Source organism: Euprymna scolopes, chromosome 29 (genome assembly GCF_053919585.1).
Source record: "Euprymna scolopes isolate OS-2025 chromosome 29, ASM5391958v1, whole genome shotgun sequence".
NCBI classification, from domain to species: Eukaryota; Metazoa; Mollusca; class Cephalopoda; order Sepiida; family Sepiolidae; genus Euprymna; species Euprymna scolopes.
Window position 1 is genome coordinate 29,211,636 of NC_136510.1, and position 15,394 is coordinate 29,227,029.

At 32.1% G+C, this 15,394-nt stretch overlaps 1 protein-coding gene across 50 annotated transcripts in view; it reads right to left on the bottom strand.

Moving 5' to 3' along the window:
• The window catches only part of LOC145252565 (rho GTPase-activating protein 190-like), a 793,870-nt gene that overhangs the window by 167,604 nt on the left and 610,872 nt on the right, over positions 1–15,394 (bottom strand). For 30 of the 50 annotated variants that reach the window (XM_080112148.1, XM_080112145.1, XM_080112137.1 and 27 more), the window contains one exon: positions 254–436. The exons of the other annotated variants lie outside the window; for them this stretch is intronic. In XM_080112148.1, coding sequence (XP_079968274.1) covers positions 254–436 — 183 coding nt within the window. The remainder of the gene's footprint in view (positions 1–253; positions 437–15,394) is intronic. 50 annotated transcript variants of the gene reach the window in all.

Genomic DNA, 15,394 nt, shown 5'->3' on the forward strand with positions numbered 1-15,394 from the left:
TACATAATTTTTGGAATGTGATATTTTTGTTTCATCACATGTACGTACGTTATGCAGATTTTTATATATATTTTTTTTTTTTATGAGGGAATCCTGGATAAGAACCAGATTTTCTCAAAGGGCATAATCCAATTGCAACTTTTGATTGGTACCGTTAAAATATGTGCCTAAATGAGAATGTATTTATGCATTGTGTGTGTGTGTTTATGAATTGTGTGTTATGCGTGAGAAGACTGCAAAAGCAGTCAATCACCTTCAAGCTCCTCTTTGCTGGCCAACCCCATGCTGCTTGATTTCTTGAAGGGGTAGTATGCGGACGGTTGATGGAGATCAGCCTCGGCTACTGGATCGCTTATTCCGTACAAACTAAACAAGTGCATGGCATCGGTCACGTCTGCAGCTGGGTAGGATTTGCGATGGTGCTCTCTATATTGTTCTGAAAATGAGCAATGGGCAGTCAAATATACGGCCTTGGATAACACATGTTTGTCTACACACTGTTTCGTTGACTACGAAGAAGTTAGCATGACAATTTACTGCTGCTCAAAAGGGACAGGGGTGATGGGAAGGGAAGGAAAGGTAGATATATGGAAGTATTGAAGAAACATTTTCTGGAGAAGAGAATTTTCTTTACATTAAAAACCCAATGTGATGGTTGAGAATTTAGGATGCTGATCTCTCCTATCAGCAGTCAGAGAAATAAAAAAAAAAAAAATGATTTGTAAATAATAGAACTTGTTTTATTCATTTGCAGAAATTACTCATCTCAAAGGATTCCAAAAAATAATAATATAGAGAACTCGTTTTTATTATTATTATTTTTTTTTTTTTAATAAAAATATCAATCTAGAGTACCTCATTTTGGGGAGCTTGTTTATCCCAAAACAAGAACACCCACCCTTACAAAGTTTGGTTCAAATAGTTTTATTAAATAGTTTTGTAAATATATAAAAAAACACTCTCTTGGTTACGAAACAATTGCAAAAATCCAAGGCTTATGTGCACTTGTGAAGGTCAAGGTCAAATCGGTGTCTACCGAATTCTGTTCTTTCGTTTGTTTTTTTTTGCAGTGAAATTGTTGGGGTCCTTATTTCCTACTGTGCAAGACTGCAATTGATAAGTTGGAAATGATAATTTCATACTTATCACGCAAGAGATCGAGACACTTAAAGAAGTCAGTGATGAGAATGATGAATCAACTTGCAAGATCAGTATACAAATAATTGCACCACACAAATGGTAGCAGAAGTCACCCCAGGTGGGTTGAATCGGCTTCCTCTGAAGGAGGAAGTGTCAAGAGAATATTAAATTCACAAGTGGTCCTCAGTCGCACATATATTCCAATCAAGAGAGATGATGTTGCAGTTTTTGCAGGGAGCTGTTTGTTTCCTCCTTACAGACTTGGCCTGGTTTTCTCAAATGATCACCCATCTAGTATAAATCAGGCTCGACGTTGCTTAACTTTGGTGATCTGACCAGAACTGGTGTGTCAAAATGATTATGCTGTATCACACAAATACTCTTTTTGTCTTAAAAAAGAAAGAGATAAATTAGCTTTCTAATCATTAACAAAGTCGTATCCAAAATTTTGAGATGAGGATTGATAATTCATGTTATTTGGATTAGTCTGATTATTGTTTTCATCTTCAACGTTATCACAATCAATGTCACCTCCAATGTTCTTCTGATGGGTCTTGTTGAATCAAAAATTTTCACGTTGCACTTAGAAATTTATACACACGGCACCAAACCGAACAGAGCTTAGGCCATATCTGAAATGGCCTTTTCCAGGTTGACCATAGTCCTGTGCAATTCTAGGAGATCCACCCTCTCAAGCTTGAAGCGCTTCTACCAGGGAATGCTGACAGGTTGGTCTGGGCATTTTTTGCAGGCCAAAGTGCTCCTCCTTGAGGGTGCTGGTTCTTCAATCCTACTTTCCAACCCTTGTGCCACATCTTCCTGCCATGTGAGGAAGATAAATAACGTGACTGACAGAATGAGAATAAGCTACCTCTGCCAAAGTTACAAGTTCTGAAATGTTGTGAGAATATCCCAGATCAGAACAGTAGTTCGAATAATCAAAATAAAATCATGTTATAGTTAGATAGCAAGATAGCAAATATGGTCAGTTGGGTCTTATACATTTTTGCCTAGATAAAGTTGGCTGACCAAAGAATTCAAGCCAAACTGTTTTGCATATACACAGTGCCAATATAATTAGCAGAAGATGAAGTGTACAAATGGTCAAAGGTTACAGGAAAGGAATAAGAAAATGGTGTTGGGTGGGAAGAATGTTAAGGTTGAAGGAAAGAGGGAGGGAGGGCAGGAGACTATGCTGGCCAATCACTGTTAGGTTACGTTTGCAGCAGTTCTACAGAACAATGAATTTTGTACCGATTGCCTTCAGCATAGAAGATGGTACAAAGAATTGAAACAAAATAAAATACAAAGAGATATTTTTTTTGCTTCTACTTTATGAAGACTAAAAAAAAAAAAAAAAAAAAAAAAATACACATTCTCTTTTTTCTTTTTTTTTTTTTGGTTTGTTGTATGTGTAACGGTTTTCAACTTTTGGAATGTTGCAATATCCCAAAAATATTTCTGGAGTGAAAAAAACAAAAAACAAAAATAAAACAAGTCTAAGTAGGGTTTCGTTAAAAGGAGAAAACAAGTTTCTTACCATTTTTATTGGAAATTATGTTTTCGGCCTTCCAATTAAAGCCAAGACTGAAAGAATGGTCTTCAGAATCATTACCAAATTCTTGTTAACTTAAGAGCATTCCAAATTTAATATTTGCATCATACAAAATCAACATTTGTTTTGCTAAGGCCTTATTAAACTAATACTATAAAATACATGCTAAAATATACTTTAGTTCTGGGATTGACTTATGTTTGAAAAAAAAAAAAAATCTGTTTCATGTGTTCTTATTAGCTCTAATTTATAAACAATTAAACAAATCACTGTTACATAGTGCAGTTGAACACGGCATCCACATAATACATGCAGTCTGTGCTGCAAGAAACATAGGACAAGTAATAACTTGACTTTTTTTTTTTTTTTTGTAAGGACATTTATTTCCCGAATAAACCGTAATCGTGCTCATTTTCTGACGCCTCTAATGTGATCATAGGTCTGTACACACGGTCTTTTCATAGTTTTTTTTTTCTTTGCATACGGATCAGCATTTGCATAGGTGCGTCTGCGCTCTGTTACAAGTCATCACTCTTAATTATCTATACATTTCCTTCATACCATTTAGGTTGATTCAACCACTCTCTGAGATTTCTCTTAATGTCTGCGAGTATTTAGAGAAAGAATGACGCTCCCATACTAATTTACATGTGTTGTGTGCAAAATTACTATGGCATTACATTTGAGTCACCCTGTCTAGGTGCTTGTATAGTGAAATATTAGTTAAAATGAAAACAAAAAAAAGAATTTTTAGGGGCAGTGCATATATTGATGTTTTTTGGGATCGTTAACATAATGATTATTATGAGCATCTAAATATTATGAACAAAAGTTATGGTGTTTTGAGAGTTTGTATGCAAATATGGAAAAAGGTGATTCGTTAAAAAAAAAAAAAGGAATTGGCAGAGTTGAGTCCGAGATTTTACAAATGCTGTACCGGAATTGGAATCTTATGCATGTGCAAAAGAATTTTTTTTTTTTTTAACTGGATGCATAAAATTATTCTTTGCATGTCTTTGAAGCATGTGCTCATACAAGTTTCCTTCTGTATACACAATCCTTTGCATTATTCTTGCTTTTTTTTTTTATATATGGTTTCTGCTTATATAATATATACTGTGATAAAAATTTTCTAATATTGCTGTAAACATTTTTACCACCTACATTGACAATCATATACTATTGTGTTATGTTTTAGTATTATCCTCTATCAATGTTTAAGCAAAGTGCTACTCCTAGGGGTAATTTTTTTTTTCTTTTTTGGTAATCTTCGTTTGTAATTTATACTAATCGCAATAATAGTTTTCAGATTTTCTTTTCATATTTGACTATTGCAATTGTAACCATGGCGCAGTGGCTAAAGTACTTGGAAAATTAATTGTAAAAGTGATATTCTCCTGAGGGTGGAAGGTTCAATTCTCAGTGTGGGCAACTGAAAAAATACAATTACGAATAACTTAGGAACTCTATCCAGTCATGGCTTACAGAACAAGAGCATACTACCCCGATGAAGTAAATAAAGAGTTCCATTAGAAATTCCGTCCGAATTCTCAACTTCGCCAGAAACATTATTTAATTAATTGGAATGTTTTATTAAGATGAGTATTATTTATTCATTGCAGACTATTATCCTCATCTTTTTTAGTAATTGTTTCACGTTTCAGCCAACTATTCCTGTGGCCTTTGTTATTGATGAAAGCCAGAGGAATAGTTGGCCGAAGCATCATGAAACAACAATTAAAAGATAAGGATAATAGTCTGCAATGAACAAATGAATTTGACAGAAACATTCGCAAGTTCGACAAGAATATACACCTGAAGAAGGTTGGAGGATACATCAACTGAAACATTGTGAAAATGGCGCTCAAGATGAGTATAGTAGTCCGAAGAAGCCTTTATTTTTATCACTTATTTACCGATTACCACCTGAACTTTTCTAATTTACAGATGATTTTTGTTTTAGGTTTTCCTGGTGTCTTTACATTGTCAGGTTATATCATTCATTATTATTTGAAGCATGTGGTCACACGACAATTTTCACGCTTCTTTACTCATTTCTTTGCATAATTCTTGCATTCTGCAAGATCCTTCAAGCTGCACCAGTTGGTGACAGTAGAGGGTAGACAATGGAAGGGTTACATTGTATGGTTCTCCTCTTAACATTCACAGATGGTTCGGGTTAGTTTTGTAATTCCATCTGGTCATAGCAACCCTTGAACTCCCCATTTCTGTTTTCAAGCCGATGAGTATTTTCCACTGGAACCAAGGTGCTTTTGAACTACAAGGGAGGACCTCAGAAGGAGATTTTTTTTGTTTCTGTTGCATATTTCTTATCATGCAACAATTTCCCCATTATCTTTACTCATTCCTCTCAAGATCCTTCAAGCTGCACCAGTTGGACAGTAAAGGGTAGACCATGGAAGTGTTGCATTGTATGGTCCTCCTCCCAGTATTCATATATGGTTGAATCAGTTTTGTAATTCCATCTAGTCATAACAACTCTTGATATCTCCATTCCTGTTCTCAGCCAGTTGAGTGTTTTCCACTGGACCCAGAGAGTTTCCGAACTGGAAGCAAGGGCATCAGAAGGGGGTGGGATGGGGGGAGATTCCCAAATCAGGAGGAGGAGGACAATACTCTAGCTGTCTGGTCCACAGTTGTAATCGCATCTTTTCCTGAGATGCTGTTAGGGGTTCAACATGGCTGAGGAAAATTCTTCTTGACAGTCATTGGACTGTTGGTTCACGGCCATGAAAGCAATGGCAATCATCACCTATATAGCTTTTCTTCCTCTTCCTTTTATTTTCTTCTTCCTTTTCTTCCATGCTGATCGTTACAGTATGTTTTTCACGCTTGGGTCTACAATAGAATTTTCAAATACGTCTAAAATTTAGTTATCTAATATATAAATGGCTATATGTTTGTCTGTCTGTTTCCATATTTTCAAACTATCTCCTTTGAAACTGAAAGTCGCAGAGCAGCATTAGGGGCTTCAAGCAATCGGATTTTTTTATGGGCTGTTCTTTTATGGGTCTTTAACCAATTAAAATTGTTTTTAAGGGGTCAAAAATGGGTCTAAATTTTAAAAAATCGTTAAACATTTTGTACATTTATCTTAGTTTAGTTTTAATTGGTTAATATGCGCATCATGTTGGTACAGTGGTAACATCAACAGCTTAGAATGCTTCAGTTTTGATTCTAGCTGATGGCACCTAAATATTTTTTTTTTTTTTTTTTTAGCTTTGAAATCACGATCTTATAATAATATATACAAAATCTGGACAAATTAAAATATATTTAAGCATATTTTACGACCAGGAGAAGCCCCCCCACCTATCACCACCAATAATTTATAAAAAATAATCAGTTTAGAATGCTCTTTAGTTAAGTTAGAAATCCTATGTCTTAATGATTTTAATAGTTCGGTTTGTCCCTTTTATAGCTTTCTTTTAAATATATATATATATATATATATATATATATATATATATATATATATATATATATATATATTTAAAAGAAAGAGACAAACCGAACTATTAAAATATATACACACACTTTTTTTTTTTGTTTTTTTACAAGGCTTTAAAAAGTGATTTTCCAATAAAAACAATAAAAAACAAATATTATCTATATTTAAAAAAAAAAAAAAAAAAAAATATTGGAAATAACAAAACATCAAAAACAAAATGACCAGCGGGAGTTTTCCAAGGAAAACGAGAACAAGTCATCAACTTGGAATAATGGTTGGAACATATCTTACTAGAAAAATACTCTGGAGAAAATATCAAGTTATCAGTAGAGACATCTGAAAATATAAATGATACTCAGATAAAAGACAGGTAATTATTTTGATGATACGTTATTTATTCTGCGTAAAATGTATTGATTTGATTTGAACATTTAATAATAATAATAATAATAATAATACATTGTGTTCCGGAACTACTGAGATAGGGAGGGATTATTCGGGTTACTTACAATCATCGTGGTTATTATATTCACAAAGTTTTAAGCAATGGTATATTCATTTGCATATTTTCAAACTTAATTTAGCCGACAATGGCCTCCTAAATGTACCCAATATAGAATTAAATACAATATGGAAACCAATAACTATTAGATTGGAACACCAGTAAAAATAGCAAAGAAAAAAAAAGAAAAAAATCAGATTAAATTTTTTTGTATGTCCGACAAAGGCTTTTTCGGGGGGGGGGGGTCACTAATTCTTACAACTTTTTATATACTCTCTAGATTATAATATGTTCGATTTACGAAACAAGGTCGTCTGAAACTTTTATTACGTTACAAAATTCGCGCTGTGATTTAATTTTCCGGGTTCGAGCCTACCTCCCTACCAAATTTTTTTTTTTTTTTCTTTAACACCTGGGATGCCAGGCACCCCCGCTAGTGATAAATAAATTAAATAAATAATAATTCTACAGCATCTCGGCCAAGTCTGGATGAACAGAAATTTAGTGGAATTAAAATGTATTATTATTTTACTGACATAGTAACATCTTCATAAATTTTTATAAAGATAAATATACCAGGTTTTTGAACAAATGCATTTCAGAGAAAAACACTATGTACTTATGTGTTACGTTCAAAATAGTATACACTTAAAAAATTATGAAAAATAATACAGTTGAAGATGTACTATATCGGGGGGGGGGGAATCGTTGAGACTAGCAGTCAGGCATGGTCTATTTTTTCAATAGTGGATTTCAAAAAAAGCAAGGGAGACAAGTCAGTTTGCCATAAATAACAAGATTTTAAGAACTCTCCCACTTTAAAACCTACGATAAAACTTGATAATTCAATAAATTCTTGTAATTATTTTTCTACTGGATCATTATTTTGGAATTTATACTAAATTTTGACATGATCCATACCTAATAGTTTTTACCTAAAATGCATTTGTTCGAAAACCTGATATACTGCAGAAGCACCTCAGATTCTTATGAATTCCACTTAATAAAATTACACCATTTTTATTGAACTCAATGTTAACATCAAATTTGAATAAGATTCTATTTCACAAACATTTCTAAAATGTTCAAAACTTCTGTATAATACGTAGTAGTACTTTTTTTCTTTTTTTTTTACAAAAGAATCACCATTTATCAAGGCCCAGAGGCCACTCGAGGATAAAGGTTAAAAAGTGTACAGTGGTCAAAAGGACAATATCATAGTAATCGTTAGTACTATTATACACTAAAACTAATTTGGTTTAAAACTCCCCAAATTCACACTTAAAATTATCTACATTAACTTATGGTACAACGGTTAATAACATTGGTCAATAAGCAATTGTAATTTAAAGTTTTATCTAAGTTCAAGGTTAAATCCTTTCAACAGGTAAAAACTAAAAACATAAAACACCTGCACCCGGTCATGACTGATAGACTGAGAACAATCTATGCATCCTGTGGATTAAATAAAGGGTTCATTCCAAAATTCTGTACAGGTTCTCGTTGAAAGAATGGATGAGAGTTCTTGGGTTTGTAGATGTGGAACAGTTAACAGGGGAACAGCCAAGGAAAACAATTTAGGAATTGATAAAAATGAACTAGAGAGATAGAGGGATAAATGAAGACTTGAGCAGAGATAGATTAGTTGGAAGTCAGTTTCTTAAAGTTGTCCAACATATCCCAGCATGGAAAACAAACCGAATTAGGATGATTCCTGGTTTCAGATGAAAAGTTTTGAAGTTTGAAAAAAATGCACCTGAAGTAGTTTTGAGATTGCATTGGTCGAAACATTGTGAATATAATTATGATGAAAATAGTCATCCGAATGATCCAAATATTTATATATGCGGCGATAATCAACACTGTCGGCTCTTTTTCACATCCAGTTTCTGCTGTCGATTTTGTTGGATAATTAGACATGTTCAAGCACATAATGAGGAAAAGGAAGGGGATCTTTCATATTATCTGAGAGGAAGATAATCATTAATCAGAAGTGATCATATCTTGCTTGTCACTGTTGTTTCATCTACACAGCAAAAGCCGGAAGTCAAAAAGAGCAGACAATCTTAACTATAACCATATATGCTTTATATTTTAAGGAAAAGTATATAAACCACACACACAAAAAAATAACAGGGTTATATAAAACACTGACTAGCTAAATAAAGCGAATAACTTGTACGAATAGGAAAGGAGAGAATGAGAAAGACAGAGAAAATGGAGACATGAATAACGAACACAACTGCGGTTTATTATCAAGAAATAAAAAGCCATTTGATTAACCAGAAAAAACACACAGCTGAAGCCACATTAATTGGTATTGTATATAATTTCACAAAATACACAATAGCACAGAATAAAATGTCAGAAAAATCGGTACTGATCCAGAACTTGACCCAAGGTCGCATCAGCATCTTATGGCAAGTAGCCAGAAGAAGCTGATGCAATTAGTTAATCAAAAACTGTCACCAAGTGATGTTTTTTTATAGGAAAAAAAAAAAAAAAAAAAATCAATCATAGCTATTTCAGTGACAAAAAAAAAAAAAATTGTTTTCTGTCATTACAAAGAAAAAAAAAATACTTTTGAAACTTTTGTCATCACAAAGAAAAAAAAAATACTTTTGAAACGTTTGTTGAAAAAAAAAAAAAAAAAAAAAAAGATTTTTTTTTTTCAATCATAGTTATTTCCATGACACAAAAAAAAATTGTTTTTGTCATTACAAAGATAACAAAAAAAAAAAACTTATTTTATTCAAACTTTTCTTGCAATAAACTTCTTAGATAGTTTCTAAGAAAAAATACATTTGATTTTCGTTCATAGTGTTTCCATGTTTTTTGTCTTGAAAAAAAAAAAAGAAAAAAAAAAAGCTTATTTTGTTGAAATAAATTTTAATATGCTTTTCTTGAAAAAGAAAAAAATTTATTTCATAAAATCAAACTTATCGCAAGTATTATCTTCTTCTGTTGAATTTTTACTTTCAGCATTTTTAATTTATCATCTGGCAGTGTTCATTTCAGCCTTTTCTGGCTACTTACTATAAACTGCTGGAAGATGTTGACACAACCTTGGATCAGGTTCTTGGTTAGTACCGAAAAATCTTCTAAAATCTATGACAAAGTAAAATAACCCCTAGAAATTCCACAGGTATATTGTTCATTGGTTGTATATTGCTGACACAGGTAAAATTATTCATTTCTATAAACATTCGGCATAGACACAGACCCCACAATATTATTGGACCATGCTTGTTCAAACAGAAATATACTTATCTAAGTACCCTGGTTAATATAGTTTCAGAATATATTCAATTATTGAGAAGGGGTAGAAGTTTAACTCCAAAACTGTTCCATGAGTTCCTGACAATTTCATTCTATGGATGCCCGGCTTGAATACAAGCCCCCGACTATAAGGACAGCAATTACACTTTGATCTGAGTGTACACTTCAATCTGAGCTGAGAAAGTATATTTTATTTAAGAGTTTCATGTTTGACACAGCAGCGACATTAGAGCCATAAGAGGAAAATTGCTGCCTAAATATATATACATATAATGTTATATAATATATATATATATACATATAAGGTTAGCTAAAATGTTAATTTGCTTTTTTAATGTCCTTTCTAGCCTACTAAAGATGTTGATGCCAGTGTGTAATAAACCTCCAAACAGAAAAGTTCTTGGATTTTTGTTTGCATTTCAGACTTTGAAATCAAAGATCAAGAAGAACACTGCCGACATTTGATATTTTACTAAAAAAGCTACAGAAATTAGCATAAAGATATACCATGTGTATAGGGCTAATGTTGTTACAGAACAGATGTGTCAAAAATGGTTTGCTCGATTCCGAAAAAGAACATGCTTCTTGGCCTGTGTGGCCAAAAATGATCAACAGTAACAAAGTGTAAAAGGTAGTTGAACAAGAATGCCGTTTGACAAGCAGACAAATCAGATATTGTGAAGATTTCCAAATAGCATTGGAAATTAGTGGAATTAATATCCATTTAAAATAAACTTTTTGACCAATCTATATATATATATATATATATATATATATATATATATATACATACAGGCATATTCTTTTGGTGTAAGAAGTGCAATACAAAACCGGGATAGAAAAGGCACAGAACAGTTCACAAGATTGCAATTACACGTGGACTTATTGGCTTCTTTGAATAAAATTGGCCATGTTTGTTTAATAAAGCATAACCTCAAGTCACCTCAAAGTTTATAAGCGTAGTTGGCTGAGCTGTGATGGGTGAGCTATCATTTGGAAAAGTGAAACGGATATAAGTGTGTGTGTGTGTGTGTATATATATGTCCACTTATGTTTTAATTTTTTAACTGAAGTGTCATCACTTATTAAGGCTCAAAGATCAATTGAGGATAAGTGTTAAATGAGTGTTAGGTGGATGGTGAAACAACACAGGGAAGATCAATAATAATGGTGGTCAATGGACAGAATTATATTGAAGTCAACTCATCAAGAATTTGTCTACATTAGACTTGAAAACGACTTTAGGAAGCGAACAACACACTTGATGAAATACACACACAAATCTAATAACACACGTCGTCACAAAGCTGCATTTTATACACACGCATACACATATTGCGACATATTTACATAGGTCCAAAAATCAAATTTAAAAAAAAAAAAATTATATAAAAAAAAAATTTTTTTTTTTTTTTATTTACATAATTTCTATTGATTTCAATATTTCTGTGAATTTTAATACCGCATCCAGTCCCCCCCCCCGCTATCACATTTTCTAAAGTTATTAATTTTTCAAATAAGCACAGTTTGTCTATAAGTTTATATTGCTTATTAATGAGATTATCATTTGATTTCTTTTATTATTTTATGATCTATTAATTGTTTAACATACACAAAGACAACTTCCTTTTATATATTAATTGATCTATTTATTTAGTCATAAACATTGGATAGAAAATTCCGAGAAAATCAGGCATGAAAATGCTTTTGATTATCCACACAAAATTAAGTTCAATTAATTTTACAAAATAGTTTGAACTGAAATTTTGTAAAAAGTTGCCGTTAAGCATTTATACTACTTGCATGTTTTGACAAGAAAATTAACTTTATCAGATTGATAAAATTCAATAAACTTTTGCTTTGATAAAGTTATTTCCTATCGGCAAAACATGTTCAAATCAACCATTTTTAACAACTTTAGATTATTTTTGTATTGTCATTTCAGACACATACACAGAGTCATCAAAAATATAAATTAGCATTATGTCATTTGGTCGCATGATGCAATGATACTTTTGAGGTGATCTCATCACAACAAGACCGGATTGTTGAAAAACCTAAAACAAGTGATGAAACTAGCACATTGCTAAGAAAGCGCACTAAAGCATCTTATATATAATATATATATATATATATATTCAAGCACATCTGATTGAACACAACAGAGTTTTTTGGGGGGTTTTTTCCTGATTTTTCTGGATATCTTTTCCATTCACCGAGCAGTCTTTTTTTTTTTTTTTTAATATAAGCTGGCATGTTGTATAAAATGCAGCCCAAAAGTTGTTGTTCAGCCGTTTTCTTCTCAAGCGCTTTCTATCGGTGCGTCCGATTATTATCAGGAGTGATTGTTGTTATCGTTGTTTCCTTTCTTAAAGGAAAAGAAAAACTAAAACGAAAACGACAACAATCGCTTCTGATGATAATCGGATGCACCGATAGAAAACACTTGAGAAGAAAACGGTTGAACAACGCCATTTTATACAACGTACCAGCTGATAAAAAAAAAAAAAACGCTTGCCGAAATGGAAAAGATATCCAAAAAAATCGGAAAAGAGAATAACTTTGTCGTGTTCAATCAGGCGTGCTTTAACTTGCAAATAAATATATTTATATATATATATATATATAAATAAATGTATGTATGTATTTATATAGTTTTAAATCTGATATCTTTAAAGTAACATTGATATAAGGAATAGTCTAAGTGACAACTGGACAGAAAGACATTAAACAGATTTATCTGGGTTAGCACACAAGAATGTATGTAAAAACACTTTTTATAAATTTAGAAGGGAAAGGGCGATCCGGTTAACCATATACATACTATGTCAAAATTTATGTTTCTTTTTTTAATATCCGACGTTCTTAAAGTAACAGCGATGTTGGCGATTTAACATATTTTACCGATCTAAATGACTTACGGTTTTGAAATTCTTAGTAAGTAAACCATGTTACTTAATCTGAGGACCCCCACCAAACATTTAACTCAAAACTGTAAATGATTTTTACAGTAATAATATTATTAATTATTACAGTAAAAATCATTTTTTGTTAAATATATAATAAATAAGAATATCCATAAACTGATTTTTTTTTAAAATAAATGTTTATTTACAAAAATAATGAAATCAAATTTATTTTTAATATAATAAATTCAAATAAATTAAAAATTATTTAAAGTAAAAAAAAAAAATCAAACTTCCATATATGTTTAAATAAATGGAAGAGAAAATAAATGTTAACATAGTTCAAAGTAAAGCGGCATAATATAAAAGGGATTTTCAAATTAAGTAACACCATTTACTTTTGACTAATTTCCAAACTAGAAATCGTTTTGATCAGCTAAAGCACTGCGATATCTGAGAATACTCCAGCTGACATCTGAGAGAAATGTCAGCGTGGAAAAACATCAAAGCAGTCTGGATTAGAACTCCAGAATGTACATAAAAAAATTGCTTTCTGTAAATTTTTAAAAAGGTGGGAATCCAGTTCCTAATATACAATGTCAAAATGATTAGACTTTGATATTTGGAAAAAAACAAAAAAAAAACAGTAAAGCAAAAGTCAGAGTTCACTTGTATGTTGGAAAGTGGAGTTGGGGAGTCAATGAAAAAATGTAAACTGATTTCAAACTCTTGTAAGAATTGCACCATCCTGACTACGAATCAAATAAAAATTTAAAAATTAGCCAAATAAAAATTTAAAAATTAACTTCTGACTCTCAAATTAAAAAAAAAAAAAATTTGAACTTCCAAATCAGACTCATACAAAAATAGCTGACACCTGCCACTGAACCTCTTTTAAAATGTCTGTAATTGTTTTGACATTGTATTTATGTTGCAAACCGGGCCCTCTTTCTTAAAACCATAAAATCTGAGAAATTACAATAGTGGAAAATTTTATAAAAAGATATAAAAATTTATCTCTGAAAATTATATTTTATAAAAACTTCGCTCAAGATGTGTTCCCTTTGCATTTATCTTGTTTTTGATATGCATTGCGCCACGGATGGTGAAACAAGTAAATGCATGTTTATTTATTCCTTTTGTCAACAAAAAGAATAGGATTTTCACAAACCGGGGGAAAAGGCGACAAGATAATTTCACAAAGAAGCTGTGACTCAACAATAGTGGCAGCCATTAATAGCAGCTGAAGAAAGCATCTCTTAAAATGACAACAAAAAGGCAAGGAGTCAAAAAAAAAAAAATCCCTTTAAATGTGCATCAAAAACAAAAAAATTTCAATATTAAATAACTAAAAGTTTATTTCAATGAGTCTCATCAGAATCCATCTACTTCTCAACCAGAATCTGTCCATTTGAATTTGTAATCTACTCTATGCAAATAATAGTTAATGAGGTGAGAATACATTATAATATATACTGCAATATAATAGTTCTCTAAGTTCCAAATATCAAGTTTTCTCAGTTGGTAATTTATTGCTTTTTAAAAGGTAACCATTACAGCATTGTTTCGTTCGCAATTAAAAAGTCTGCAAAATTATGGCTTTGTTGCATTTTTAGCCACTTACTCATCCGATGTTCACCTTAAAAAACATACAATATATATAGTTATTATACCATTACAGAATGTATCTCCCACCTGATGCAATTCTCTATACAGAAAAGAGCCAAATACATCCTAAGATGGAGTACTGTCACTATATCTGTGGAGGAGCTACTCAGAGCAACCTTTTCTGCTCTCACACGGTACAAAACCGTCTTCAAAATCTAATAGCCTTTTCATCTTCCTACTTTCTCTTACTCACAGAAAAGATGCCACAAGTCTATCTCTGCTCTATCGGTATTTTCATGGCAAGTGCTCCATTGAACTTCAATCTATGCCCCACCCCCTTATTCAAAACATTCGCAACAAGTACTCATCTATCTACAACCGTTAATAATTTCCTTTACCCCCTATCAGTGCCTAAAACTAAATGAGGAATTTCACAAGCAAGGTTTGTTTCATAGAACTCTCATCCTTGAGTATTGATAAGTGGTGACCCCTTTACTAAAAAGAAACAAATCATCATTATTGGCTTAACATCCATTTTACATGATGGCAGGTGTTGGCTAGCTTTAAGAAATTAATTTCCAAACTAACCTATCTCTGACCAGATTTTTATTTTCTCTCATGTCTATTTTTATCATTTCCTCTTGTGTTCTACCTGTGAAGTAAACCTGCTACCTTAACTGCTTTACATTTATTGACTCCCAAAATTTCATTCTTTCAATGTGCCCATACCATCAGAGTCTCCTGTTCTGCACACATCTCTATATACTGCCCAGATTTCAACTTTCTGAGATCGTAAAAACTAAGCCTATTTTTAAGACTCACATCACACATCTATTACATCATTCTCCTATCATGTCTCTCCATGCAATGCCTGTCCTCAATCCTCATTGGCCAGGTTTCACTTCCATATATCATTACATTACATACACATG